We start from the raw sequence: 27,619 nt of genomic DNA, 5'->3' as shown, positions 1-27,619 counted from the left end.
GTTTTGTACTAAAGTAGGTATCTGGATATAGATCATAGGAATCACTTGTGTCTGCTTTGTCCTTGGTTTTGCAGAAAATATATTTCTGCTTCTTCAGATCCTGAGAAAGTTCTCTCCTGCAAACACGGACTTGCAGAAAGCTCTGGTATTCCTGATCTATTGAATTGGAATTTCTTGTTGGACCTACTGATAACATTTTAGATTTTCTCTGACAAATTCAAAGGCTTTTCAAGACCTAGAATTTAGCTCACAGTGGGAAATAAATTCCTCACCTCACATGGTAAGCATCTGCCAACTCTGTATTCACATTTTTCTGCACTGTTTTACTTAATCTTCTACTGACTGACTGGTCATCATTGTTACTCCTTCCACCCTCCCCACAGTAGAGTGTTCCATGCACTCAGGGAATGTTGTGGGAAACTGACATAAAGACTTGTGTTGTATGAAGTTGGGAAAATTAGCATCTCTTGGTAGACAATTTACTGCTGAGAGGTTAACAAGATAGCAAAACTTGCGGAATCTAGTAAGAGAAAAAAAAAGAACAGGGGATTCATCACTGAAATCTGCTTTCAAAAATATATTACTTATACTTTTTAGGACTCTTTAGGATTGAACTATGTCCACATCAATAAAACCAAAGTAATGACTGACATCTGGCTACTTTTAAAAAGTTATATTTGTTTTGTAAAACACATAACTAAAGACAAATGGGACAAAAAAGAAGATATATAATGAAATTGCATCATTTGAAGTCGTGGCTCTACAGTTGCATCTATGATGTACTACCTCACACCAATGAGAAACTGCAGTTCCTTGACTCCCCCAGCATCTGCAGGTCTGCACTTGACCTCCATGGGGTTTAAGCACAGATACAGCACTGAGGATGCTGAGGTACAGCACTAAGTGCCTTGGGGATTCTGAACTCAAAATGCACATGTTCACACACACATCCCAGATATAGACAGCTCTGTGTGGTCAGCTTCTGTGCTTCAGTAGGCTGCTGCTGCTCTCTGCAAAACTGAGTGATATGAGTTCCTGGTCCCACCCACCTAAAAATCAATTGAAACTTTTCCGTATGTTGAAAGATCTGCATGGAGCAACCTTTCCAGGCCAGGAGTGGGTGTGGCCTGGAGCTTTAGTTGGGTGCACTGCACGCAGCAGGTAGGCAGAAATTCTGTAACGATTTGCTGTTCTCCCTTGCCACACAAGCATAAAAGAAACGCAGATTAAGCTACTGCTTTGATCTTGCTCATTCTTTTTTCCCTGTGTTGAGTAGTTTACGTATGACTTTAACAAAAAAGAGGGAGGAAGAAAAGAAATAGCAAGTCATGGCTTCTGTACCATGCAAACCTATTAAATCAAGACAATCTAGAGCAATGCTTTCCAAATAACCATGTTAATCCCTCTCTCTGTGACACATTTACTATTTTTGTCATCACACATGGTGTCAAAGTGCATTTCAATAACCATTTCAGCCAGCTGAACTACAATTGCAATGTACTATTTAAGAGTGTATGTAAAGCTACATAGACATGCCTATATATTCTTGTGGCTGTGGTCAAGAATGTGGCAATTGCTCTAGGTGCTAAATTGTTTTTTTAAAAAGTTATTAAAATCAGTGATAGAAGTAGAAAGAAAAAAATGGATCAGATGAATGCCCATGTGAGATTGTTTGAAATGCTTGAGGAAAATATATTCCTAATGGCATATGTTGATTCTGTGATCATTTTTATTAGTTTCTAAAACATTATATTTACCATAGATATCTGTGCCTTATATGTATTGTGAGCCTGGGGAATACAGGAGGATAATGCTTGATAATGTCACTGAGTGACATTCTTCCGAATATAGAAGATCATAAATTCCTGGTTGTCCAAGAGCAGGAAGCATGCTGAAGTATTCTTGTTATCGTAGGCAGCATTCTTGTTTTCACTGTACATCTACATCAAAGTAGATTTGTCAGGAGGTTGGTGTGGCTGGACAGGGAGCTTTGTGGAGCTCCAATTTGAAAAGGTAGTATAGAGGAGATGGAAGCAGGGACAGGCTAAAAAAGAATAATTTAGAAGCATTAACTTAATGCTTTGTAGGAGTAGCCTTGGGAGATCCAAAGCCTAAATGTACTTGAAACTTGCATGGGAAGCACAAGAAGAAGAGCTTCCAATGCTTTGTTAGTATAAAAAGGCTGAGCAAGGAATATGTGAACTATTGCTGAATGGAGGAGGTGATGTAGTGACAGCAGACACTGATAAAATGGAAGCATTCTAAGGTTTATTTGCCATCTCTACCACCAAACTCTCCCATGCATCTGTGCTTAGGGAAAGGGTTCAAAGAGAACTACCAGCAGTAGATGTGTGTTTAGATGGGGATTACATGAGAAAGTTTCACCAGAAAACACCATGGGAGCAGGCAGATCACATCCAAGGTGCCAAAAAGAAAGATTAGATGTCTCTGCAGGGCCACTCCATCACATCAGAAGGGTTATGGAGACCATGTAACTAGACCATGTTCCTAGTAACTGGAAATAGGTAAATGTTGCACTGTTTCTTCAGAAAGCCCAAAGACAATCTGGGGAACTATAAACTGATCAGCATTGCTTTGCTCCCTGGGGAACTTAAAGGAGTGGGTCCTCTTGGAACGCATTTCTGGGCATATGAAGGAGAAGAAGGTGATCAGAAACAATCAGGATGGATCTACCAAATGTAAATCTTGTCTGACTGCCTGATTGTATTTATGATTCTATGACTGGATTTGTGGATGAGGGGAGGGAAGTGGGTATCATTTACCTCAAATTAGGCAAGGCTTTTGATACTGTCTCCAACAACATTCTTGTATCCCAACTGGGATGGACATTATGGTCTGTATGGCTAAAAATTCATTGATTTGGCTCAGAGGAGAATGGTTAAATGAGTTGTTCTCTACCCAGACAACATTCTCCTGTTTACCTAGTAGAGTGCCACAGGGATTTGGAGACTGGAACAGTCCTGTTTAACATCTTTACCGGGTACTTCAAGAAGGTGATAAAATCCACTTTCCTCAGGTTTGCAGATGACACCAAATTGTAGGGAACAGCGAATATGCTGTGGGCAGTGCTACCATACAGAAGAACCTAGGCAGGCTGGGGGAATGGGCCAAGAGGAACCTTATGAAATTCAGCAAGGACAAATGCAAAGCTCCTGTCACTTGGGAATGCTGAGCCCTTGCATCACTGGCTCTGCTGCAAGGTCTCTGGAGAGTCCTGGCAGACAGCACATGGCCTGTGCACCAGGAGTGTGCCCTGGCAGCAGAAAAGGTAATGGCATCCTGGCTGTGCTGGAGAGAGCACAGCCAGGAGCTTGTGGGAAGAGATTATCCTCCTGCTCAGCACCTGTTAGACCACATCTAGGCACTGTGTCCTTTTGAGCCCCTCCAGGAAAGGCAATGAAAAATTGGAGCCAAGTTTAGCTGAGACCCCCTAAAACGGTTGGAGTCAGAGCCACGTGAGGAGGAGCTAAAGGAACTGGATTTATTCAGACTGGTGAAGAGGTGGCTTCAGGTGAACGTGATAGCAGCTTGCCAGGACCTACGAGGGTGTCTTCAAGAAGACAAAGCCAGGCTCTTCACAGTGGTAGGTTAAGTGGTGGGAGGACAAGAAACAGCAGGCATAAATTGAAACAAGAAACATTCAGTCTGGGAATAATGGAAAGAAAAACATGTGTAAAAGTTATGCTGGGATTGGGTAAAATGGTTTAGGTGTCACGCATTAACAGACCATAAATCGTGAATAGTCAGACACCATTTCCTGTGTTCCTGGCTCCATCCACTTAATGTATAAACCTAAGATACTTTACCCACCACAGTCAATTTCCATTGGCTAGCAGTGAAACCTTTGATGTAGCCCAAATTCTTAATTATAGCAAGCATATTTTTTCTGCAAAACATGGCTATAATATTTCAGTTAGTTAAGGCTCAAGCCTGTGTCCACAAGGCATGGGGCAGATACCTACCTGCCAGGTTTCCTCTGTGGTATAGGCTTTTTTATTTGGCCTGGCCTACGAGTTGAGCTTCTTGGCACAATTTATTAACTGGGACTAGTGCTGCAGGAATGAGCTGCACAAGCACCTGCTCACACTTACACCTGGTTGGCTTGAACATTGGACATCTGCTGTGCTCCTCTGCTGTCCCTCTTCTCTAGTTAGCAAAGGAACTGCCATCCCAAGTCTGCTTGTTTCAGCTGGCATAGCTCTGCCCAATGTTCCAATAGTGCGTAAAAGGGTTGGTTTTGTTTATTTTTTTCTATATAAGAAAGGATGAAGCTGGTGTGGTAGGAGAGGATGAAGATGGAAGAACTGGGCAGTCCCAGCCTTTCCATTGCAGAAATCCAGCACAAGTTCCTCACTCACTTCCTCACTCAGCCATAAAGCGAGAAGCTGTGATAGTCATTCCTTCCTGTACACAGAGCATGGTCCAGTATTACTCATAACTCATAGTCACCAAAAAAAACCCTAAAGTTTCAATTTAGACATGTATTTCCTGATTTTGAATGTGTTGGAGAGCAGCTGGTCTAATCTAAGGCAGAGCTTTTTCCTGCAGCAAAGTATTGCTCCACTTTCACCTTCTCCCAGCTCTGAGTTTCCTCCTAAAGAACAGGGAAATGGCTTGTCCATGATGGTTGTAGCATTAAGGACACCTCTAAATTTTGTCAGCCAATGGTCTCAGTATGGCCAGAGGGTTTCAGAATATGGGCATTCAGTCCGGTAAGCATGTTTTGGTGGCTTTTTGGGTCAGAAGTAAAGACGAAGTGTGGAGAAGTGATTGTGCCTACCCACAGGGATATTACTATGCCACTTCTTCATGACTGGTAGGAGCAGACCTGCTGTGAATGAGGCCAGCAGCCTTGGGCTTGAACTTCTAAAAGGCATTATTTTTCCTCAATGTAGTAGGTTGAAGCTTATTTGATGGATGAGGCCGCATGTACGCTACACTGACTGGCTCAGCTTGTGCCTACCCTCCGCTCTTGCTAACTTATTTTTGAAACTTATTTTTGAATTTGTCATTAATTCTTTATCATTACCCATTAATGCTTCTAAAACAAAAGTGTTTAGCTTAATGAGTTTATTACAATAGATCCTAAAAAGTGTAATTCTGCCTAATTTTGAGGAATATCAGTTCCCAGAGAGGGAACAATTCAGGTTGAGTTATGTCATGCAAAGTGAACCTGTTTGCCCAAATATTCTCATAGCATAGAAGGGGAGCAGTGAAAAGAAATGTGGTCCCACCCCTTTATTCACAGGTCTGAATAGTTTCCTGGAGGGTGTGTAGCAACACAGTTTACTGCTGGTAGCAGCAGGAGGTTTTCTGGAGGAAAAAGTGTCAGAGAAACCAGATTACAAGAGTGGTTCTGAGTCACAGTCTCCTGGGATGCTCCTGTGTTGGTCAATGCTCAGAGGTGAACTTGGAGTCAAACTAACAACCAGGTAAACGGTTTGGAGAATTTTCCTGTTTAGGGTGAGGTTGAGGATGTGTCAGTGTTTGGTTGCCTTTGCAGTGCTGTACTCAGCAGTAGAAGGGAGACTTGGAGCTGACCCTCTGCATTGTGAGCTGATGACATGTCCAGCTATTTGTAAATCCAGAGGAAGACTTTGTGCACCTGGTGCTGAGGGAGTGTTGCTGTCTGGTGCCAGTGTCTAGCATTCTCCTTAGCTTCCAGATATCATTCCTTAATTTTTATTATCAAGTGGGAAAGAAAACCTACAGACTTACATTGCAATGGCCCTGGAGTTTCTCTTGACATCTCCTGCTGTGAGGAAACCATGACTAAGAACTTGCTGTGTCTGAAGAAAAAAGCTCTGTCAGTATTCTTAGAGATATGAAAATGTTATTCTTTGTGGGCATTTTGACATGGAGATCTGAGTAGCCAGGCAGTGACAGCAGAGCCTTCATATTAAATACTCATCATTTTTAGTGAGTCCCTCTGAACTGCATGACTAAGTTGTTCAACCACACCTGAATCTGGGTTCTTGGAGGATAAAACCTGTTCTGTAGCTTCTTCCTGTGTTACAAAGGCACAGGTGATTTTAGCATTAGACATTGAACATTACTGGCTTCTGAGTTAGGGAGTTAATACGTTCTTAGAATCACTTGTTAAACTAGCAATGCACATGGTATAGCTGATATTACACGTGCCTGTTTACAGGAATATAGGAATGGTGTTGCTTCCTTTACACTGTTCTCTTTGTGCTAGACTTTTGTATGTTTATCACAGATTTTGGGGACTTCAGACACTAGAACTGCTCCATCTGTTTGCAGGTTGCCTACAAGCTGTGCAGGCTTGCATGCCTCTGTACCATTAATTCCTCACACTTCAGACCACCCTGATGGATAATGGAGTTGAAAACAGAGATAAGCAACACCTCTTCTGCATAGAATCCTAAAATCATAGAATGGTTTGGGTTGGAAGAAACCTTAAAAATCATCTACTTCAAACCCCCATGCTGTGAGCTGGGCCTCTTCCCACTAGACCAGGTTGCTCAGCACTCCATCCAACCTGGCCTTGAACACTTCCAGGGATGGGGCATCCATATCTTCTCGAGGTAACCTGTTCCAGTGCCTCACCACCCTCACAATACAGAATTTCTTCCTGATATCTAACCTAGACCTACTCTCTTTCCATTTAAACTCATTCCCCCTTGTCCTGTCACTACATGTCTTTGCAAAAAGTCTCTCTCCATTCTCCTTGTAGACTCCTTTTAGGTGCCAGAAGGCCACAACTAGGTCACCCCAAAGTCTTTTTTTTTCCAGGCTGAATAAAACCAAATCTCTCAGCCTTTCCTCACAGGAGAGGTATTCCATCCCTCTGATCATCTTGGTGGCCTCCTCTGAACTCACTCAAATAGGTCATGGCCTTTCTCTTCTGAGGACCCCAGAGCTGGATGCAGCACTGCAGGTGGGGTCTCACCAGAGCAGAGGGGCAGAATCACAGGGTTTTGGATGCAGCCTGGGACACATTTGGCTTTCTGGCCTGTGAGTGCACACTGCCAGCTCATGTCCAGCCTCCCATCCACCAGCACCCCCAAGTCCTTTGTGGAGATACTTACAGCTTTTTACTGGCTAGGCTCGTAGTTCAATGCCTTAGAAAGCCTCGGGCAGCCTAGAGAGGTAGCATGGGCAATCCAGCATTTCAGTAGCTCTAAAAGCGGCAAACAGTAGCTACAAAGCTGATACCACCAGTGGAAGCAAAGAAGGAGAAATATAGTCTTCAGCTTGCCTGATTCCTGCAATTAGAAGCTTAGAAACAGAAACACACAGATGTTCGTAGAAGGATTGCAAAGCCAAAGGGGGCGGTCCCCCTCTTGGGCCCTTCTTTTATTCGGAGGAGGGGAAAGGGGAGGACTGGGGGCGGACCCGGGGTGACCGGCCAATCAGACACTGCTAAAGAGTTTGAGTTACATTTGGTTTTGCCTGCGCTTGGAACAAAGGAGTTCGGAACCCATGGCAGAGGCAAGTCCTGGCTTGTCTTGGGGAGGGGGAAGGGAAGCTCCGAACAGGCAGCAAGAGTCCTTCTCAACAGGGCTGCTCTTGATCTGTTCATCCCTCACCTGGACTGATACCGGGGGTTGCCCCAACTCAAGTGCAGCACCTTGCACTTGGTCTTGTTAAACCTCATGTGGTTCCCATGGGCCACTTCTTGAGCCTGGTCCCTCTGGATGGCATCCCGTCCCTCAGGTGTGTCAACTGTACCACCCAGTTTGGTGCCATCTGCAAATGTGCTGAGGGTGCACTTGATACCTTTGTCTATGTCATTAATGAAGATATTAAATAGCACTGGTCCCAATACAGATCCCTGAGGGATATCTCTGGTCACTGATGTCCATTGGGACTCTGAGCCATTGACCAACACCTCTGGGTTTGAACATCTAACCAATTCCATATCCGCCTAACAGTCCACCCATTGAATCCATCTCTCCAATTTAAAGAGAATGTTATTATAGGGGACCATGTCAAAGGCTTTACAGAAAACCAGATAAATGCCTATCAGGCAATATAATTGCACAGTCAAATTAAGGAGAATATAAAAACTTCTAAGTTTGAAGTTGGTCCTACTTTGCATGCAAGATTTAACAAAATGACCTCGAGATCCTTTCCACCTCAAATTATGATTCTAACAAAAGAAGGATTTTTTCAAGAGATCCTGAAAATCTTTTCTCACAGCTCTCAAGTCATTAGGGAAATTACTGGGACTCCCTGTGCAGGTATCAGAGATTAATGAAGGTCATGCTCTTTCCATCTGTGGACTGTGCAAGTCACATCAGTACTTCATATACCAATGATCTTACTATTTCTGGAACTGGTGAAATTATGTTCACCTCTGCGTGCTCTAAATTTACCCCTAAATTACACATAGAAATGCTCACCCTAAAATGCATGTAGAAATGAAATAAAAATTCACAGCTGGCTGGATGCCCCCTGTGGACCTGTGCTGACTTTGTGGTCACTGATGACTAAACAGTAGTTACTCTTGCTGAGCCCAGTGATGTGAGGGCTGGATTGAGCCCTATCTCTGGTTTCCTATCCCTGATTTGCTTTCCTACAGTAAATGAATGAGGACGGGTTATTGTATGTACAGCAGGTGCCAGGCACATTCTCTGGCACTTTTATTTCCTCTTCTTGAGGAATTCACAGACAAAGTAGATGGTGACTTGGCACTCGGAGTCGTTCCACTCTCCTGTGCTGAGCATTTCCACACAGTCCTCGTGACCAGCTGGGTCGTGAGGCTCCCCTTTCTTCCAGTTACTGTAGTTCTGCAGTGGGCTGTTGTCTGCATACATGAACTGTCCTTCTCTTTCCATGTCATTCAGCCCAATGAAAGCTCGGAACAGGCCACTGCTGGAGATGTAGTCAGCAATCAAGGCATTGGTTGCCTCATCTTTAGGCATGGCCAGTGATCCTCCTCTGTCCCTGCAGTGGATCAAGGCTTCTCTGAAATTCTTCTCTTCTTTCACAATGTAATAGAATTTCTCATCTGTCTCCCTGATACCTGCTATAACTTTAAAGGAGAAGAAAAATTGCTTAATCGCATGTCAACAGATGCTGAAGGTTATTCTATTCCAACATGACAATGAGATGACTTTTACATTAGAATTAATAGAAGAGAAGGAGGAAAAGTATTCCCACCACTGTATTTATGATGAATGATGAGGACATGATCAGAGATTGATATGACTAGTGAGATTATCAAGTACTTTGCCCACATTAGGACAAGAACTGTTCAGTCCTGATTGGCACGTCTCCGGTGACACTTCAGTTTTATTTCCTGGATATCTAGTACTAATCAAATTCTAGTACTAAGGCATGCTAAATGGTCAAATGGCAATGTCTAACTCTGGATCACTCCCATGGCTTTGTATGTATTTGAATACAGATTGTGAAAGAGTGCCCAGGGATAGAAACACAGGGGTATAGATAGCTTTTCAGACCCTTTCCATGTAGGAGAAAATGAATGTGACTGCTAAGACAAGACCTTTGTAGGTTTTCAGAGTGCCTAAAACAGAGGACCCTCCCTCTAGGTCATCTGTGGACGCTGCCATAGAGCAACAATGGTAGAAGAATAGCAATGATATCTGTGATTGGAGTGAAATAAATCCCGTCAAATACACAGGGATCCTTACCATTCTTCACAAACTTGATGGATGTGTTAAGACGAGCAACATTGATGTTCAGTTGTCCAACAAATCTGCGGTATCTTCCACAGTCACAGACCGTGCCTGATGCAATACAAAGGACAGAGGATTTATCTGCTTAGAAGCATTTGTGTGTGTGTGCATAGAGAGTCACCTGTAGCTCACTTCCAAAGCTTCTGAAGACCTGGGCTCCGCTTATGGAGAGCCAGTCCTTACCCCAATGGCTATACTTCTGTTGAACAAAGTGTTTAATGTTTTGGTTCTGTACACTTTGTACCATCCCCTTGCTAACTGGCTTAAGCAAGTTAATACCAACCCAAATAATCAATAGCTTTTAAGCACTGAAACTCAGTTGGTTTGGTTGGGTTTGGTTTTTTTTGGAAACTGGAATTTGGCTTGGTAGAGGTTTTGTTTCTTCTTCTGTTCCCAGAAAGAAAGTAAGTTGCTGATGGTTTCCCATTAAGAACCAAATGGTCATCTTATATGAAATCTCTTAAAAATAGACACAAGTGTAAGTTCAATGTGGGTAACCATTCAGGGTTACTAGGACTGAGAATGACTTTCTAGTTCATCAGAGTCAAATTCTCCTCCTGTAAGCAAATGCATTGCATTAATTTGACAACAGATTATGTTCTATTTTAAATCGCTTACTTTTTTCATTCCCATGCTCCAGGAAACTGTTAAAGGACTTAATTCCTTTGATATTAAGAAACTTTCTTCTAGTATCCAGTATAAATGCATACTGCTGGCCTGTGTGTTAGTTTTTATGATATCAAACATTGCCCCTGAATTTGGGTGACTTCATATTTTGTGTCTGCTGGTGTATTCATAGAAATCAGTCATATCTCTACACTACCCTTCATTTTGTTCGACAGAACATTTTCAGTCTCTTTTTTACATTTCATATATTCTTGAGTTTTTCCACAGGCCTCAAAATTTCATGGAATTCAATACAGACCAATCCTGAAATCAAAGATCTAGCAGACTTGGCCATTTTGCACAGAAGGATCCATAGCATACCTGCTTTTCCTTTTTTTCCTGAAACTCCTGGTAAGCCTTTGGTTCCTTTGTCACCTGAATAAAGAAGAAAATAAATTCTCAGATCTCAGACAGTGCACCTGTCAGGGAAGCGTATTCAAAAACCTGTTTAATAATAGATTAACAGTGTGCTTTTGATAGGAAGCCCTGATAGATGTACTGGAAGATGTGCCAAGTTAAACAAACCACGATTAATTCTGGTGCATGGAAATGAGAACCCTTTAATAGCTAACTCACTGATAACACAGGCATCTTGTGTGCTGCTGGTTCCTGGTACCACTTACTTTAAATATAAACTGAAAAAATGATCCTGAGAGGCTGAAAGCACTCAAGAAATCTTGACAAGGTGAGATCTGGGTTCTCTCAGGAGCTGCAGGACAGAGCCCTTCCTCAGGTTCAGTAGCTCCATGGTGGGATGAGGCACCAGATGTGCCGCTGAATTCCTGTGTGCAAGAGATTGTGTGTGGCACCTGCATGGAGGGAGGTCATTAAGGAGCAGCATTTCATTTCAGTTTATGGAAATGAGATTTATTTTCATCCAGCTGCTCTCCCCTTCTTTTGTAAATTATAAAAGTGATAGAAATACTTTTCCAAGTGCTCTGCTACTGTATAACTGGAGGTGACTAGCTCTTTAAAAAATCTCAGCAGTAATTTGGGTCAGGAACAGATGGACTTTATCTGAAATTCGTGTCTGTTCTTCTTTTATGAACTGAACCTTCAGAAGCCAAAAATGCTAATACTTGGTCTTCCTTATTGATGGTCATGTTTTGATACACTTTTTCCTTTACATGGTTGTGGTTTTTTAAAGAATTTAGATGTTGGCTGTCATTTTAATTGGCAGTGCTTGACACTGCACACTTGCAAGCTGGAATTTCAGGGTTGTTTCATTAAGAACTCGAATGTTTAATCATAGATTTAAACAGTGACTTAGTGACCTTTGCTCCAGCAAATAAAGAAAATGAGAAAAAACTGTAAGGGAACAATAAATTGTGCATTCAGACTAAAAAAGAGCTTGATTTAAAGGTTCAGAACATTGGTTTCCTTTCAGATAAAGAAAAGCAACTTGTGAGATTCTCAAATTTTGTCTCCTTTGGGGATTGAAGACATCTTAGGAAATAACTGAGTTTTCAGTTGTCTAGGTACTTGTGAAAATTAATCCATCAGGTCAAAATCTTTTCTTCTTGTCTGATACTGAGGCCGGCTAGAGGCCATGAAAGGTTTATTAAGAACATTGGTTTGAGAAGCTCCCCAGAGAGACTGTTCCACCCACTCCCCAGCATACCCAGGCTGCTGTGCTGGTTAGAGACCACAGAGCTCCCCTGGGAATGGTGGTGTCCCTTATCAGCTTTCAAGGCAGGTCTCCTTGTGGCAGAAGTAATATTCCTTCTTAAGTAGCTCTTTAGGAACATCAGAAAAGAATGCCTGAGCTTCTTCTCAAGATCAGTAGAGCACAATTTGATAAATTATTGTCCAGGCAGATTTGGAGTGTACCTTGATTTGCAGGTAGTTGCCATCCCTGCTCATGTGAGTGCCTTCTTAAAACTGAATTCCTTCCTTACCAGGATGGCCTGTGTATTGCTTGTTCACGTGACCCACAGTAGTGCAGGTAACAAGGTGTGACATCCTCAGCAGCAGCAGCAGGACTTTGACTTAGGCCTTCAGTGTCCAAATCAGAGGCACAAATTTGTCTCTTAGAGTGTTCAGAGGATTTACTTCACAGGAACTGGATTTCTCCCTTCCTCTTTTACCACAGAATCATAGAATACTTTGGGGTGGAAGGGACCTTTGAAGGTCATCTAGTCCAACCCCCCTGCAATGAGCAGAAACATCTTCAACTAGATCCATCAAAGAGGACTGATGTCTTAACTCATAAAACAAATTATTTTAGCCAAGTAAGTTGGATATATTGCATGTAGAAAACCAGGATACTTCAGTTAGCTCTCATCACCAATCTTTATGCATAACTTTATTTGGAGAGCATTGGTCATACCATTATCTAATATTACTCCATATCTGGAACTCTCACAAAGCACATATTTACCTTGAGGGAAAAAAACCCAAGAAAATTCCCAGACCAGAGCTTACCCTTTCCACCAATTGGACCAATTTTACCAAGCATTCCCTGGTCACCAACATCACCCACTGGTCCTTTGTTTCCTAAGAGAAGAAAGGAAGAGGAAATGAGTATGGATGGTTGCTGTAATTTCTTTTCTGAGGCATGGTTTAGGTCTCTACTGCTGCTGTTTTTCCTGAGTGGGGCCAGTCTGCTTGTGTGGCAAAGTCAAGTGAGCACAGCCCTGAGGATATTTGGAGGAGTACAGCACAGATCTCTGCTGCTGTAGGGTACGACTGTAGGACATTGCAAGGAACCTTAATAGAACTGCCTGTTCAAATGCCCAGAAACATCATATTGTCTCACAGAAAATAGAAACTAAAACTGCTAGTGATTTACTTCACAGTCAAACCAGGCTGACAGTTTTTATTTTTCTCTGCCCCAGGCAAAATGCTTTCCTTCTTCCTTGAGGTAAAGTCCTTGCAGCTTTGCTGGGAGTCCTTCTGCTAGCAGGACTGTAAGTAGGGAGCTACTAATTTTGCTGTATGTGTTTTCCCAGTCTTCAGAGCACCAAAATAACAGATGTCCTTTTTAACTGATTAATAAATAGTTTAAGTTCTAAAATAGCTGTCTAATGATGACAGGCCAATCTAGGGAATCTCAGTTTGCAAAATGAATTTAACATCAATAACATGCTTTGTAAATGGTTGATTCCCTGAATTCCTTGTATCTTACCTGATGATCATTTTAAGGTAAGAAGCAAAATCGTAAGAATGCATTTAAAAATTGAAAAAGTTTTTTTATTATGACAATAATAACAGAGTGATTTTAAAGTTTCTATGAAAGTAAAAACTTTCCTGATTAGTCTTAAACCACAGTCAAAGAAGAAAGATCTTGGATATGCATTATCATTAAACTCTTAAGATAAATGAAGCTTTTGAATTAGAGTATGCGAACGAGGCTGACACCGTCACATCTGGTGCCTCCAAATGATCTGCCCAGGTCACACTGTGGATATGGGATATGTTTAACTGAGCCAAGTCCTGAAATATCTGCCACTCCTTGTTCTCATCTTGGATGCTGTTTGATCAGAGGAACTTTTTTTTTCTGTGTATGGCTTTCTTTGCTTTTCTGCAGAATACAGACAGCTGAAACCAAATTTTATTGAGCATCCTGATGTATTGCTAGGCAATAATGCTCAAAATTCAGTTTCAACTAATGGCTAATTTCAGTAAGAGTAATCTTTCTGATTATATATATGATATGGGTTTTCTGAATCACACGCATGACAGCCATATATATTTGTCTTAAGTATCAGTAGGAATTGAACTGAGCTCTCTAAGTATTGTTATGTTCACCAATTAATGTTTGACAGGATTGTGAAATCCACTGGTGCAACAGGAATGAAAAGCATTAAACATATGAATCAGTACAGTTGTGTATAATGATATTCATATACCAGTAATAGTCAACAAACCATCATAAAACCATCATAAATACCTTTAGGTCCTTTTGGTCCAACCTTTCCTTGTTTGCCTACTTCTCCTCTGTCTCCCTTTTCACCTTCATCCCCTTCCAAAAAACAGAAAGAAAACATCATGGTACATTTCTCTCAGTGCAGTAAGTACAACCATACACACTCAGAAAGTAAATTTCACAGGGGTTTTTTTTCCTACATTTTTCTTTTTATTTCACATTGAAGGCACAGTAGCCATGGGATAAATTTCCTGAGAAGAGATGAGGAATCTGACCATCATTAGGAAAAGCTAAAAACTTTCCCTTTCAGAGAGGCTGTTACAACATGAGAATTATACAACAGCAATTTCTACTACTACACTTTAAGTGTTATTAGCTATAAAGCAGATAAATAAGCCCATCTTTTGGTATTGGGAAACTTGTGCACATGGGCAAACTGCCAAGGGAGGAAACAGGTTCCTAGTTAATTGTTCCCAGTGATTCCATTCCTAGTGACTCTGTGTTCAGGGTATGCAGATGCATTCGGAATGAGAGGAATGTAAATGTGTTGAAATAGATCTTGACATAGACCTTGGCACTTGATATGACACAATTCTTGCCTTCATTTTTGACAGATGGCATTTGTGTGTTGATACAAGAAACTTGTTTTGCAATTACTCCAATGTTTTATTTTGAAAAGGTCATACCCAGAGCATCTATAAGAGGCAAAATCATTGCATTTATTGTAGTAGTGCAGAGATTTCTCTAAATGAGGTCAAGACCCTATTACACGGTGTCATAGGTTAGCAAGCATAGTCCCGGAAGGGACGTCCTTGCTAAGGGGTGCTTACAGTTTCCTCTGGGAACTGATAGAACCTATCAGCTGGCCAGTTTGAATATGGACAATTCTCTAAGCCACTTAAAGTTGTGATCACCTCTGTGATCCACATTTAAGAATAGGCAAACTCCCCCTCCAAGCTCTCTCTCGTTTCCGGCGCTGGGACAAGTGGCTGCAGGCCCCGTGTGGGGGCCAGCGGGCCCGGCCAGGCCCTGCTTGGGCCAGGCCGGGCCGGGCCACGGCCATCCGGGAGCCATGGACCTGTTCCAGCCGTGGAACCCCCCCCACTGCCTTGCCGTGGGCAGCCGGAGCGGCTCGGCTCTCCCCCCTCTCCACTGCGATAAGAAAAATTCAACATTCCAGCTGCAAAGCTGCAAGGCCGAGGTGAGATTAACCCTTTTATTGCTGTGAAGAGCTGAAAACCTGAGGGAAGAGAGAGAGGAGATGCTTAAAGCTGAAATTCTGTTGTGAAGCTATGATATATCAGAGTATCCTGTTGTAATTTCATGAAGATATGGGGGGTGGAGTGTTCAACTCGTGAGCAAAAGCACCTGCGCTGAGATAGGCAGATGCTGACGCAGCTGTAATTTCATGAGAAGTTTGGACAGGCAGAGATGAACCAGATGAGGACTTTTGCTCCAAAGGGGAAAGGAGAAAACCTCAGTCCGTAGAGATGAACCAGATGAGGACTTTTGCTCCAAATGGGAAAGGAGAAAACCTCAGTTCCTAGAGATGCTCCCAGAGATAGTCCTAAAGATGAAGATGATGAAGACCCTTTGCTCCCAGGGAAGGAGAAGGGCCTCTGTTTTTGTTTCTGAACGGCTCAACCTTAAAATTGTACCCCAAAAAACTTCAAGAGTGGACCCTCGAAAGCAGTTGCGGGAAAAGCTGCAAGTCGGGGGAAAGGACTCACACGCAGGCAGAGAGACTCCTCTTCCTAAATGGACTGAACAATATTTGGAAGTGGGCGGCTGTCTCGTTGTGATAATGTTTTCATAGCATGAGCAAGAAGAGACTTCTCTTTCTAAATGGACTGAACAAGGTTATTATGGAAGTGGTAAACAGACTGAACATCTTAAGGGTTGTTTTTTCACATTGTCAGTGGGAGAAGGGAGGAAGGTGGGGGGAGGAGGAGAGTTCTGAAGGTGGTATAATTTTTTTCCTTCTTCTTTTAGGTCTGTTAATAAACTTCTTTATATTCTTTCAAGTTTGGTGCCTGTTTTGCATTTCTCGTAATTCTTATCTCACAGCAGATAAACAGTAATGAGTATTTTGGACCAAACTACTACACTAAATTGGTGTTTCCGCCCGGGAACAAACCGAACCCGCGACACACGGGTTTCTGTATAGTTCTGTATAAGCACTTTTACTCTCTCCCTGGGCAGCTTACAGTCTAAAGGTGCAAGGCAGCAATTATTCAGAAAGAAATGTTACTTCCTGCCATAAATAGCATACAATGTGTCTTTGCATTATGCAGGAAATTGGAGGCACAACTAAAGTTGATTTTTCTCATCTTCTTAGTTTGGAGTCAAATCCCAAGAATAATTTTTTTTCCCCTGGCAGAGGTGGGTGGAGGTGGGGAGGAGACAACTTGCCTGCACCAAATGACCATCATTGAACACAGGCAGCCTTCCAGAGCCTCTCTCTCTCGTTGCTCCCTTCCCATGTCGGCAGTGAGCCTTGCCGTGCAGTGGGAAGCAGTGCCACAGTCTCTTGGCTCAGCCAGGATCTCACCTGGTAGTGGCAGCCAGTTGTGTCTGTGCCTGCTGCCCAGAAGGGGAGAAGAGGCTGTGGTTCAGTATATGGACAGCCAAGGGAGGGAAGTCTGTCTGGATGTCAGCCAGAGAGTTGAGGACAGAACAGCAGTATGTGACAAGACCAAGAACCTGTCTCACCAAGGATGGTGCCTCCAGCCCTGGCAGAACGCGTTCAGGGAACTGGCTGCACTGAGGGTGACTATGACCCAGGCTGTCACTTCCAACCTCTCACAGGAATGGTTAAAGGGCTTATCTGAGCCAAGCACTGCATCCCCTCCCCTCATGAACAGCTGCTAGTGATTCTTCCCTCCACTAATTAGCCTTGTGCTTTTTAAACCTATTTATATTTTTGGCCCTTATAATAAATATCAAGTGGCAAAGAGCTCAATGATTTTTTTAATGTACTTGGGAGCAAGTACCTTCCTTCCCATGGTTGCTTTAAGACTGATCATTACATTGGTCTCAGAGACCCATGAATTATGGTGGCTTCAGTGAGGAATCAGACTGCCATTGGTAAGAAATACAGACCCACTATCTTTTGAATTTATGTCTTTAAGTCCCCACATACATGCTTTGTTGCTCAGGCTGATAAGCTCCAGAAACTTACTGTGTGCTAAAATGAGGAATTCTAAAAGCCATGATAAGTAGAATTATGTGTTGAAATTAAAAGACTCTTCAGATGAAACAAGAGGGAAGTTTAGTTATAGATTTGAACATCTATAGGAAGTGGTAAGGCATTTTGTTTTTTGGAAGGCAATGTGGATAGCAGCGTATCTGGTTTCTGAGAGATCTCTGAGATCATGTCAGAACGGCAGGGCAACAGGCTGGGAAAATCAAATCAGGAGCCTGTCACACTCTTGTCTAAATTTTCATATCCAGGAAAATAGGAAGAACAGTAATTTGTCTATCTGTAAGACAGGGTTATCCTGCTTTTCTCCCCATATGTCATCTGAGAATTAGTAGGCCATTACAAAACAAGGGTAGAAACAAACAGTATTAGTTAGTGATACAATTTTATTGTTAATTTAAGACTAGGTTAAGCCCAGTGCCTGCTGATATGGTACATCCTGTGTCCTCCTTTAGCTGCTGCGTGCTGTGATCTCAAAATTTGGCATGAAATGTGAACTCTTGGGTTGTGCTCCCCTCTTGTGGTCTCGCTGTGATTTGCAACCAGGTAGGAGAGCCTGTGAGAGGTTGGCTGACTGTTTCGGGCGGGGGTTGAGTTAGCTTTATTTTTAGTTTACAATAAATATCCCTCCGTTTCCTCTGGGGCTTCATGTGGACAAGCCATCCACTGCATTAGCCACCTTTTTTTCAATCTTCCAGAAAAAAAATCTGTCCTGCTAGTACTCTGGGCTGTAGTTTTGTAGTACTGTGCTTTGTGCTAAATGAATTTTCTGATCCCTGACCTCGTATGTACCTAGGGGTTAACCTCTCCTTTGTGCTGCTTTGCACTTGGGGCAGCCTGAGGTTAAATTTTAACCTAATTAGCAGATTGTCACCTTAAAACTGCAGTTGCGAGGGTGTCACTGGCATTTGAAGCATGGGTGAAGAAGCAGTCGAGTCATTAACTGAAGTAAGACCATTTCTCAGCCTCATTAGTATTTCGTCAGGTTGATTTGTTTGTTCTGTGTCACAGATATAAAACACCAGATTGCTAAAAGGGACACCTGAAGCAGTAAATTACTAGACTCTTCCAGCTTGGGACTGTGAGGCAGAAGAGCAGAAGCCATAACAAGTAAGTGAATTTTGCAGCCATTAGAAAATTTTAATTGTAATTAAGAGGGAACCACAGACCTTCTATAAACAAGCTCAGGAAAATGCTGAAGGTCTAACCACCAGCAGGATTTTTAGGCAGTTGAAAGGGGCTCTGTCTTTTTTGGAGTTTGACTACATAACACAATGTTGAGAGGTTACCTTTGGTAAGAATTTAATTTGTAAGAATTTACTGACTTTCAAGTGACTTAGATTTCCCTGCTGAATCTTTTGTGGGCAATTTATCTGGTTTGTATTCATGAATTGAGGATGTTTTCAGGTTCATTGATATTGCTCACATATGTTTAGTGGCTCTCCATGTCTTGTAATCAAGGGCTGAGCATGGTTCTTGGAGACCCAGGGTGTAATTCCTGGAAGTTATGGAGCCCACATTTATCTACAGAGACAGCCCTGCATCAGGCTGAGAGCATGCCTACAGGCTGCCTAAAGGCTAAAACTGGGAGAAGACTCCGAGCTGGGCTTATGCATGAGTACCTCTCAGCACACTTGGAGCTATGCTAAGAGACTCCAGGGAACCACTTTGTCAGGTGTGCTGGCAAGCCATGGCCTCAGGTCAGCTCCAGTTCCTGTCTCCTGAGCAAAAATACTGCAGAAATGTTAATGCTTTCTCATCCTCTCTTTTGCAGGTATATCTACCTCCAGAATCCAGGGCCTGCCCACCCTTTCAAATGATAGAAGCATCACTTACACTGGGCTACGGCACAGTTGTTCTCCTACATCAGGTACTCTAAATTGAAAAAATCCCACTACCAGCTCAAAAGTCCTTGAAAAGCCCTTAGCCTAATGTCTGATTTTCTGTGAGGGGGGAAGGATGTTTAATCTTGGTGAGAATACCACATGGGTGGTATTGTCAAGCAAGGCAAGCAGCTTTGCACTGCTTGCCTTGGATGCATTTATCATTCCTAGGCATAGCCAATGTCCTACCACAAAGGCTTCGTATGGAATTTGTTACATGTGTGACACAGTTCTGCTGAGCTCCATGTTTCATGTTCTTAGAGCAACCCTCTCCACCTCCAGAAGCTGAGTTTGAAGAGCACAGGTGATTTCTGCCTGTCCGGGGAATTAAACTAAGAGGATAAGGAGATGAGCATAATTCTGAAGCCTTGAGATCCCTCCAGGAGCAACTGAATCCTGCCCTCCTGGAAGAACCTTACAGATAGCCACAGGATTGGCTCTGCAGCCTGGGAGACAGAGTGACTCTGAGCATGGAGAAACTTTGCAGCACTTGTGCATGCACAGTATCTACAGAGAGGGCTTGTCACCAGAGGGAGTTGCAGACTTTAAGAAATAAGCAAACACAGCCCAGTTTGTATTTCCAATGTACGAGCGCGTCACAGTTACGTCAATGGAAAGACTCAAAAATTCCTCTAATTTCACTTTCAGTGTCTTTTAGATCCTTTGCAAATTTCCCATAACAGAGTGCATTCTTGCTTTCATGCTGTATTTGGCTAGTGAGGATGGGATTTCTTGACGTCAGCTGCCTGTCTGACATGATGCTTCCTTCCCTGTCCTTCCTCCTCCCTTCAGTTCCCAGCATTGCCCTGCATGCCTCCCTCCCCTCTGCCTGATGTTGAGCACTCTTTTGACCCTGTTTTGAAGAAATTCAGCTCCATAAACAGAGGAATATCAATAAGGTAGATACACATTTTTAGCAAGTGAGCTGAAGCAGCTCAGTGAAGAGCCCAGGGTCAGAGCATGGTGCTGACCACGCTGAGCTTGTGGGTTCCAGCCCCAGATGGGCCATTCACCTAAGAGTTGGATTCACTGATCTTTGTGGGTCCCTTCCAACTCAGAATATTCTGTGATTCTGTGAAATAGGTGAGCCAGCTCAAGGTGAGGGTGGGACCACATGGTCAGAGTGGAAGAAAAAGATGTCTGGCCTCCCTTTTTGTCAGAAAACCTGAGAGTTGAGTAGTATGTTCAGCTGTAGAGTGAAACTGCACCCACACTCTCCCAGGTGTCCTGCAGGAATGTGCAGGGCTCCTACATATGCACCATTCTTACACAGGTTATTGTTCTTCACCCAGGTTCAAATTAGACAGTAAAAGCCCTTCCCTTGTGAAATAGAAAGAATCGTCAAGAAAAAAAAATAATTCTATGATTGCTTTTCTACTTATAAATATCTACTGACTTCATTAGAAATATCCTCCTCTCCTACTGCACTGCATCAGGCATACCCAAGCCTTCAGTAGGTTCAGTGAACCTCTGCTGACTTGTATTATTTGAAACCCTGAGCCTTTGTGCATGAATGGAATATGCATTATTTCTTTAATAACACAGAAGTAATTTCAATCATTCTTGATTCTCCTTTTACTTGGTCTGCCTGATTTGATTTTCCCAGCCTGTTGCCTGCCATTCTGACATGATCTCAGAGACCCATGAATTATGGTGGCTTCAGTGAGGAATCAGACTGCCATTGGTAAGAAATACAGACCCACTATCTTTTGAATTTATGTCTTTAAGTCCCCACATACATGCTTTGTTGCTCAGGCTGATAAGCTCCAGAAACTTACTGTGTGCTAAAATGAGGAATTCTAAAAGCCATGATAAGTAGAATTATGTGTTGAAATTAAAGGACTCTTCAGATGAAACAAGAGGGAAGTTTAGTTACATATTTGAACATCTATAGGAAGTGGTAAGGCATTTTCTTTTTTTGGAAGGCAATGTGGATAGCAGCGTATCTGGTTTCTGAGAGAGTTTGAGATTTTCCAGGAGTGGAACTGCGTAAGTGCAATTAAAGCTGAGAGATGGACAGCTATACTGGTGACCACAGTAAATGCTATTTTGAGGTACCAGCCAATGTCACAGAGTTTATAAGCATTGTTTGTCAGAAATAATGATAAGGAAACATTTTACATCTAAATTGCTATGGGAAACTCCCGGTGCTCTTCAGATTTCATCTCATTCCAGTTTCTCAATCTGGATCTGATTCAAGACCTTCTAAGTTCTTGTGTCTGGATTTCAGAGGAAATGAATCAGGGACCAGGGACAGATAGCAAGATCTAGAGCCAGTCTTCTGAAGTGCTGAGCTCCCATGAATCCATGTGAAATCAGCTTCTGCATTGCCAGTCCCTGCTCTAGTCTTCTCCTCCCCCTGCTCACATATTTAATGGGAGTTCAGGAGTCAGAGTTTTGGGTCCTCCTCTGCTTATTTCAGTCCTCATGTTGTTGCTTATTGATTTACTCAGAGCAGGTCAACTCCTGTCTCATCTATGTTAGCAGCCCACTTAAAATTTCCTTTGCAGATCAGACAAAACTGAGCTTGCAGTCTAGGGGAGAGCAGGCTGGAAAAAAGAACAGAGCTGGGACACCCCTCAAAGGCGGAGCCCAGGGGAGCAGAACCTGATCGTCCTGACGCTGCCAGGACAACAACCAACAGCTGGTGCCTTTGCTCTCACTGTGTTACCTGCTGCCTGCCCACAGTCCCACATCCTTTCCCAGCAGCAGCAACAGCCAGCCTGCTTTGCTTCCAGGCTTGGAAAGGTGAAAAGTAAGCAATAGGGCCATGACTACTTTTGCTAGGCCAAGCACCTGGCTGCCCTGGAAAATTCATTGTTTTGTTTATGCTTGATCTCTTGATTCTCTTTGGACCCAAGAATTCAATGAAGTACAGAACATGGTCGTTATTGCCCCAGTTACTCAGCCGTGGATCAGCATTACCTAATGTAAGATGTAAGTTTTCAGAGTTCCTGTGCCACAACAGCCCAGCTAGGACCAAGTTGTTCCTAACATCTTGGGTCAAACATCAAAAATCGCTAGTTATGAACACTGAAAATCTGTACCTTTTTTTTTTTTCCCCCCCCCCCCCCCCCCCCCCCCCCGTGGGGGCATGTTCCTAGGGTATTTCGATAAAAATCCTAGAAAATGCCTCACACCTTTCTGTTTCTAACTGCCATATAAGCCAAATGGCTGTGTACCTCAAATCATTTTTCAGGAAGGCAATACAAGACAGCCATTGCAGTGGGCTATTTTCATTGAAAATAATCCCCTCTTTTTGAGAAGAGACCTGAGTGTTCCCTAGAAAAGGAAATGGAGAAGGGTGCCAGAATTTGCCTTTCTCTTTTTAAAATTTTTTTTTAATTTTCTGTTTTTCTGGAGTGCCTGTTTGGCAAATTTTTTTGCATAATTCTTTGCAAACAAGCTTCAGGTTTCATTTGCTCACCCCAGTGAGGGGAACCAGCAGCTGTGGGGGGATGGCAGCACCTGCCAAGCACTGCGTGAGCCACGAGAGGTGGGGCTGGAACCCGCTGGGTTCGTCACACTGAGCACTGGAGCTCATACCCGCTGCTGTCCTTGCGGCACAACCTGCAAAGGCTGACAGGATGTTCACTGCATTCCTCCTCTTCCTGGGACACTGCAGTCTTCCAGAGTATTTTCTAGCTCTTATTGTTAAGCATGATGGCCTCTGGTTTTGCCTCATGCTTTCTGGGAGCTGGTGGGACTGTCACAGGCGGTTTGAAGACTTCTGATATTCAGCCTGGAATTACCCTTTTTTTTTTCATCTCACTGCTCATGTCATACTTCTCTTGTGACATCTCAGGTATAAGCATAACAAAGAGATGTTTCTGAAGGGGAAGAATATGGCTTGGCCAAAGTAACTTGGACAACTTACATGTGGCTTGTATAAGTGGCCTATGTTCAAAACCCTTTAACAGGTGATTTTCGGGGTGAGAATGTGAAGAGGTTGGGCACTTGCTCCTTGTAGCAACTGTGAATGTCCAGGGGATTGAGTCATGCAGCCTCCAATAGTGCAGGCAATAAAGGGTTAAAAATTCTGAACTCTCCAAACACCCCCACTTCTCCCTCTGTGCTCTCCTGTCTGCTGTTCTGTGTGATGGAAACAGCAGTGTCTCTGCTGCACAGGACCGGGGTCCATCTGTGTAGCACACAGATTGGATCTAGCCTATAGGACAATTTATGCCTTGCACTGGGATAGGTGAAGTGGGACAGTCTAGGCAGTCTTACAGCTGTTGAATACCTTTTAACTCCTTGCACTTGTGGTTGCTTTGGCCCATTAGACACTTCCATGTTCTCATGGAAGGAGGAAGTTGCCACAACAGGAATCTAGCCTGTGGTGGTAGAAGAAGCTGGTCAACATAATGTGTGAGACCAGCACCTCTGTCTTGTGGGAGCACCACCATATTTTACCACAGCTGAGATGCTGAGCAGATGGAGGTGAGGGGGTGAAACTTGTTCAGGGTGAGTCAAACCCCATTTTTATGAGAACAGTGAACAAAGGGACACAACAGATGTAGCACAGGGAATAAAAACTACAGCAGCAAAAGTCAGAGGCTTGTCCATTGTTAAGGTTAGAGTTTAAGCAGCAAAGTGCTGCCTGTGGATGTGGTTATAAGCTTGGGATCATGTGTTCTGAGTCCATAGACATAAGATGGATAAGGGAAAAATGACAGCAGGACAGACTTTCTTCTGGCATACTAGGGAAGCATGTTTCATGCTGCCTAAAAAGTAACAGGGTAGTTCATACACGCAGCCTGCTCAGTCTTTAATTGCCCAGATGACTAGCAGTTAAAACAACCAGTGCCATTAAGGGCTACTCATAGCTGTCCTGGATGAGCTCAGCTCTGGTAGGAACTGAAATTAATCTACAGGATCATATCACAGAGTCTCCAAAATATATTTGATGACCTGCAGTGGATGTGAGCCAGTAATTTGGCGGTGATTTACTCAATACCCCTTCTACCAATCATAGATCTTGGTAATGGTGACCTAAAGCAGTAGTTTGAGCTGTGCCAATGAACTGCTGGTCTCATCTTGTGTCTTGATGTCATGCGGGAAGAATAGGACTGGTAATGGCTAAATTCTGACTTTCTCAGTACCACATTTAGAAAGAACTATAATACCTACCCTGCAAATGCTCCCTGTACAAGGTAGACCACAGAAGCCAGCTGGAGTCCCAGCTATCCTGTGTTGTCACAAGACCCCCTCATTAGCCTATGACTTGTTAAACACAATTCTGTCAAACTGTGTTCTCCAGCCTGCCATTATTTAGATACTAACTAAATCAACACCCACTAGCTCCCTTGGGGATCATTACATTTCTCTGCATTTATGCTGTGGCAGCAAAAGTTTAAGCTTGGATTGTAATCATAAAGAAATTAATTTCCTGATTAAAAATGGTCCTTTAAGCGACATGCATTTGAATAATCCATCATAAAAACAAATGAGTCTGTAGCAAGCTCTTGACCTGATAATCTTTTCCCTGCTTTAAATTTAAATCAGCTGCATTTTTTTTTCTCTCAGTCTGTAGCCTATAGAAAAATACAATGAATTACTAAAAAGAAAGCAATAGTTTGAAACTGCAATAGCCGTGGTGTGTAATACATATTTTAGATCTGCCACTGCAAGATAGATTTGTATGTCGTGGACCTAATAAGATACTCTTCAGGCAATTTCATTGACATTAGTTGTGTTACAGAAAAAGTATGTTCATGCAGAAAATTTGGTTTCAGATATTTGCAAAGTGTTTTGAAGATAAAAGACCTGTATGTGTCAGAGTTGATCTAGTTCTTGTTGAAATCTGTAGGAAAGGTCCTGTTTAATTCAACAAGAGCTACTGGATGAGGTCTGATGAATGTAGCAGAGATGTGTGTACAAGTAAACATTTGGAAATAATGGCAGTTTGATCATTTTAAATATTGCATATCTCTTCCTGTCTGTAGACACAAAGCAGACCATTAACCATTAAGTTTGTAATATGTGCCTCCTTTTAGACAAGTCCCTCAGTTTGTATCTGTTAGCTGTATTCATGGTGTGATGAGCACAAGCAATAAGAGAAGATTTATGTGGCTGGAGAAAGATGCAAAAAGACACCTCTAACTTATATGAAAATATGTGACACTATTCCTGAAACTAAAGAAATGCAAATTTAAATCTCCTTGCTTCTTCATTTTCCCCCATTACAGTTACAGTTTACTAGATGTTTGTACAGTCTACAATATTTCACATCTTTCAAGCCCAGCCTATGCCACAAGCCCTCCAAGTCTCTATTTTTAAAAAATCAGCCTTTATCAGCACTTGTCTCAGAATTAGCAACCTGATAATTCCTCACCTTTTGGTCCAGGTAAAATTGTGTGTGTTGAGCAGACATCTGTTGTAGGTCGATTATCAACATCAAAACCAAAGATCTGAACTTGCAAGATAAAAAACACTATAAGGGTCCTGTATTTCCTTAGCAGTTGTTCTTTCTTGCTGCTCATCCTTGCAGTTTCTCAGGAAATGCCTTTCGTTGTTACAGTCTTAAGAAATGCAGCTGACTCAAAAATAAATGCTTCACTAACGGGAGCAGTGGAAAGATTGGGAGCTACATGCAACAACAGCTAAATAAAGTGAAGAAAGGAGTTTGACGATGCTGTAGTTATTTCTGTCCTGCACATTATCCAGGATATTTATTTAACACTGACAGCTGTTTATTCCAATTTATCGCTTATCTGTGAGATATTTAGCTGCTTTTGCCATGGAAAATTTATCCAACATATGGGAATATCTCTCTTGTAATTTTTTTCCTCCTCTGATTCTTCATGCCCAGCTTTTCACTTACTCAAGGGACAAAAGACTTCGGTATTGTATCGAAGTGTGTACTAATTAGTTATAGGATACATTGGCTGGTTTTGTGGTGGAAGAGTAGTGCAGACTGCATATAATATGTAGAGATACTTTTCCATAAAGACTTTCCTCCACGGAGACTGTTAGTGACAACAGATGAGCTGCCAGTCCACTGTGGCTGGAAATCACCGGTGCTATATCTCACCTTTTGGGTGCCAGGTACCCACAGTCCCCAGAGTAGCAAATGAAAAGTTGACATTATCCATGGGTGTTTTAGCCTGAAAACCACAAATGATGGGTTTATGCTTACACATAGCTCCACAATGCTAGCCCCCAGCCCAGCTCATGCTGCTAGACACAGTACAGAAAGGACACGTGTTACGATTCTGGTTACTAAAGTTCTTAGAAATGCCTCTGCCCAAATTAAGGTGCAAATGAGACCATATGCCAGTGATAATAGCATGGGTTTTACTTGATAGTAAATACGAGAGAGAAAGAAAGAAAGACATAGAAAACAGGTGGAGGGGACAGAAAGAGAGTGATAGGGACAGAATAAGGAAAATATCACCACTCCATGGATCCCAATGATGATCTGTTGATCCTCTCCAGCTGGTCTTCTTGGTGGTGAAGGTCCTCCTGAAAAGCATAGAGTCTGATGGGTTAATAGACACTCAGGCTAGGTAAGAAAACCCAGGCACCTCCATTGGTGGGGGAGTTTGCCATTGCCTCTTATAACAGACTCTGGGTTTGTTGCATCACGTGCAGTCCTGTGGTGCAAGGCTTCAGGAATGACTCGGGGGGGGCACTCTGGGGGGCCTTTGATGGATTATGACTCCCCCTCAGCTGCCTCTCACGTGAATGGCCTGTGGGGTTGGGGGTTCCACAGCTGGGCCAGTTTGTGTAAGGGAGGGTGGGTGTTCACTGCCTCTGACCAGAGGTTACACCCAAAACCTCCTCTTCCCCCCTTATTTTGGTGGGGTGAGCCTGTGTAAACCTGGCTTCTGCATGCTGTGGTTTCCCCCACCCCAAACTCAGCCAGGGAAGAATCTCTGCTGTGTTTGGCTTTCTTGTGGATGCATTCCCCTTCTTCAGCCTTGTTTGTTTTTTCCTAGGCCTGAGATGATTAAAGAATGGGTTTTCCCTTTGTCTAATCTTAGTGGTTTAACTTACAGTCCAAAGTTCCAGTCAGGTACCTTCAGGGAGCCTTCTTTGGTTGTACCTTCTTTATACAGTTTTTGTTATAATGAGCAAAACTTTGTATCAATGTTTGAGGCATGAACTATTTCATTCTCTGACAACACACTTCAGGACTGAAGAATGGCACAAGATGAGCTTGAATGACTGCGTCACCTTCTCCTATATCACTTTTCCCATGCAGTGGGAGAGGCCATATATTGAGATAATGGTGTAGCGCAAATCACAACAGAACGTTATCTTTGGTTGTCCAGGAAACTGCAGCTGGTTCAAATCCTGAGGTAGCCTT

General features: G+C 42.8%; 1 protein-coding gene and 1 long non-coding RNA gene across 10 annotated transcripts in view; one reads left to right on the top strand and one right to left on the bottom strand.

The window, feature by feature from the left end:
• The window catches only part of LOC121668229, a 43,721-nt gene that overhangs the window by 8,364 nt on the left and 7,738 nt on the right, over positions 1 to 27,619 (top strand). For 4 of the 9 annotated variants that reach the window (XR_006017317.1, XR_006017316.1, XR_006017320.1 and 1 more), the window contains 4 exons: positions 18,437 to 18,535; positions 19,200 to 19,295; positions 20,915 to 20,992; positions 21,819 to 22,056. This is a non-coding gene — a long non-coding RNA (uncharacterized LOC121668229). Of the gene's footprint in view, positions 1 to 83; positions 281 to 10,945; positions 11,041 to 13,192; positions 13,265 to 18,436; positions 18,536 to 19,199; positions 19,296 to 20,914; positions 20,993 to 21,818; positions 22,064 to 27,619 lie in introns of those variants that run through there. The other 5 variants (XR_006017315.1, XR_006017318.1, XR_006017313.1 and 2 more) reach the window with 5 other exon arrangements.
• On the bottom strand, positions 7,487 to 26,842 carry COLEC10 (collectin subfamily member 10). Its single transcript, XM_042035782.1, has 7 exons — positions 26,708 to 26,842; positions 25,643 to 26,414; positions 14,248 to 14,319; positions 12,780 to 12,851; positions 10,677 to 10,730; positions 9,645 to 9,740; positions 7,487 to 9,022 (listed from the first exon to the last, which is right to left on the bottom strand). The coding sequence occupies exons 2-7, from the start codon at positions 25,788 to 25,790 to the stop codon at positions 8,631 to 8,633; spliced, it is 834 nt and encodes a 277-aa protein (XP_041891716.1). The 5' UTR covers positions 25,791 to 26,414; positions 26,708 to 26,842; the 3' UTR covers positions 7,487 to 8,630.

The sequence above is a fragment of the Corvus kubaryi genome, unplaced genomic scaffold, assembly GCF_017639235.1.
Source record: "Corvus kubaryi isolate FWS band 111438036 unplaced genomic scaffold, C.kubaryi_AGA036_p1.0 37385, whole genome shotgun sequence".
NCBI lineage: Eukaryota > Metazoa > Chordata > Aves > Passeriformes > Corvidae > Corvus > Corvus kubaryi.
The sequence above is the reverse complement of the archived record's forward strand: the minus strand, read 5'-3'. Positions and strand labels throughout refer to the sequence as shown.

Coding starts and splice junctions, on each gene's coding strand:
- COLEC10 (XM_042035782.1), bottom strand. CDS start 25,790: ATGAGCAGCAAGAAAGAACAACTGCTAAGGAAATACAGGACCCTTATA. Junction 14,320..25,642: donor AATTTTACCTGGACCAAAAG/GTGAGGAATTAT, acceptor GTTTTTTGGAAG/GGGATGAAGGTGAAAAGGGA. Junction 12,852..14,247: donor TGGACCAAAAGGACCTAAAG/GTATTTATGATG, acceptor TTCTTCTCTTAG/GAAACAAAGGACCAGTGGGT.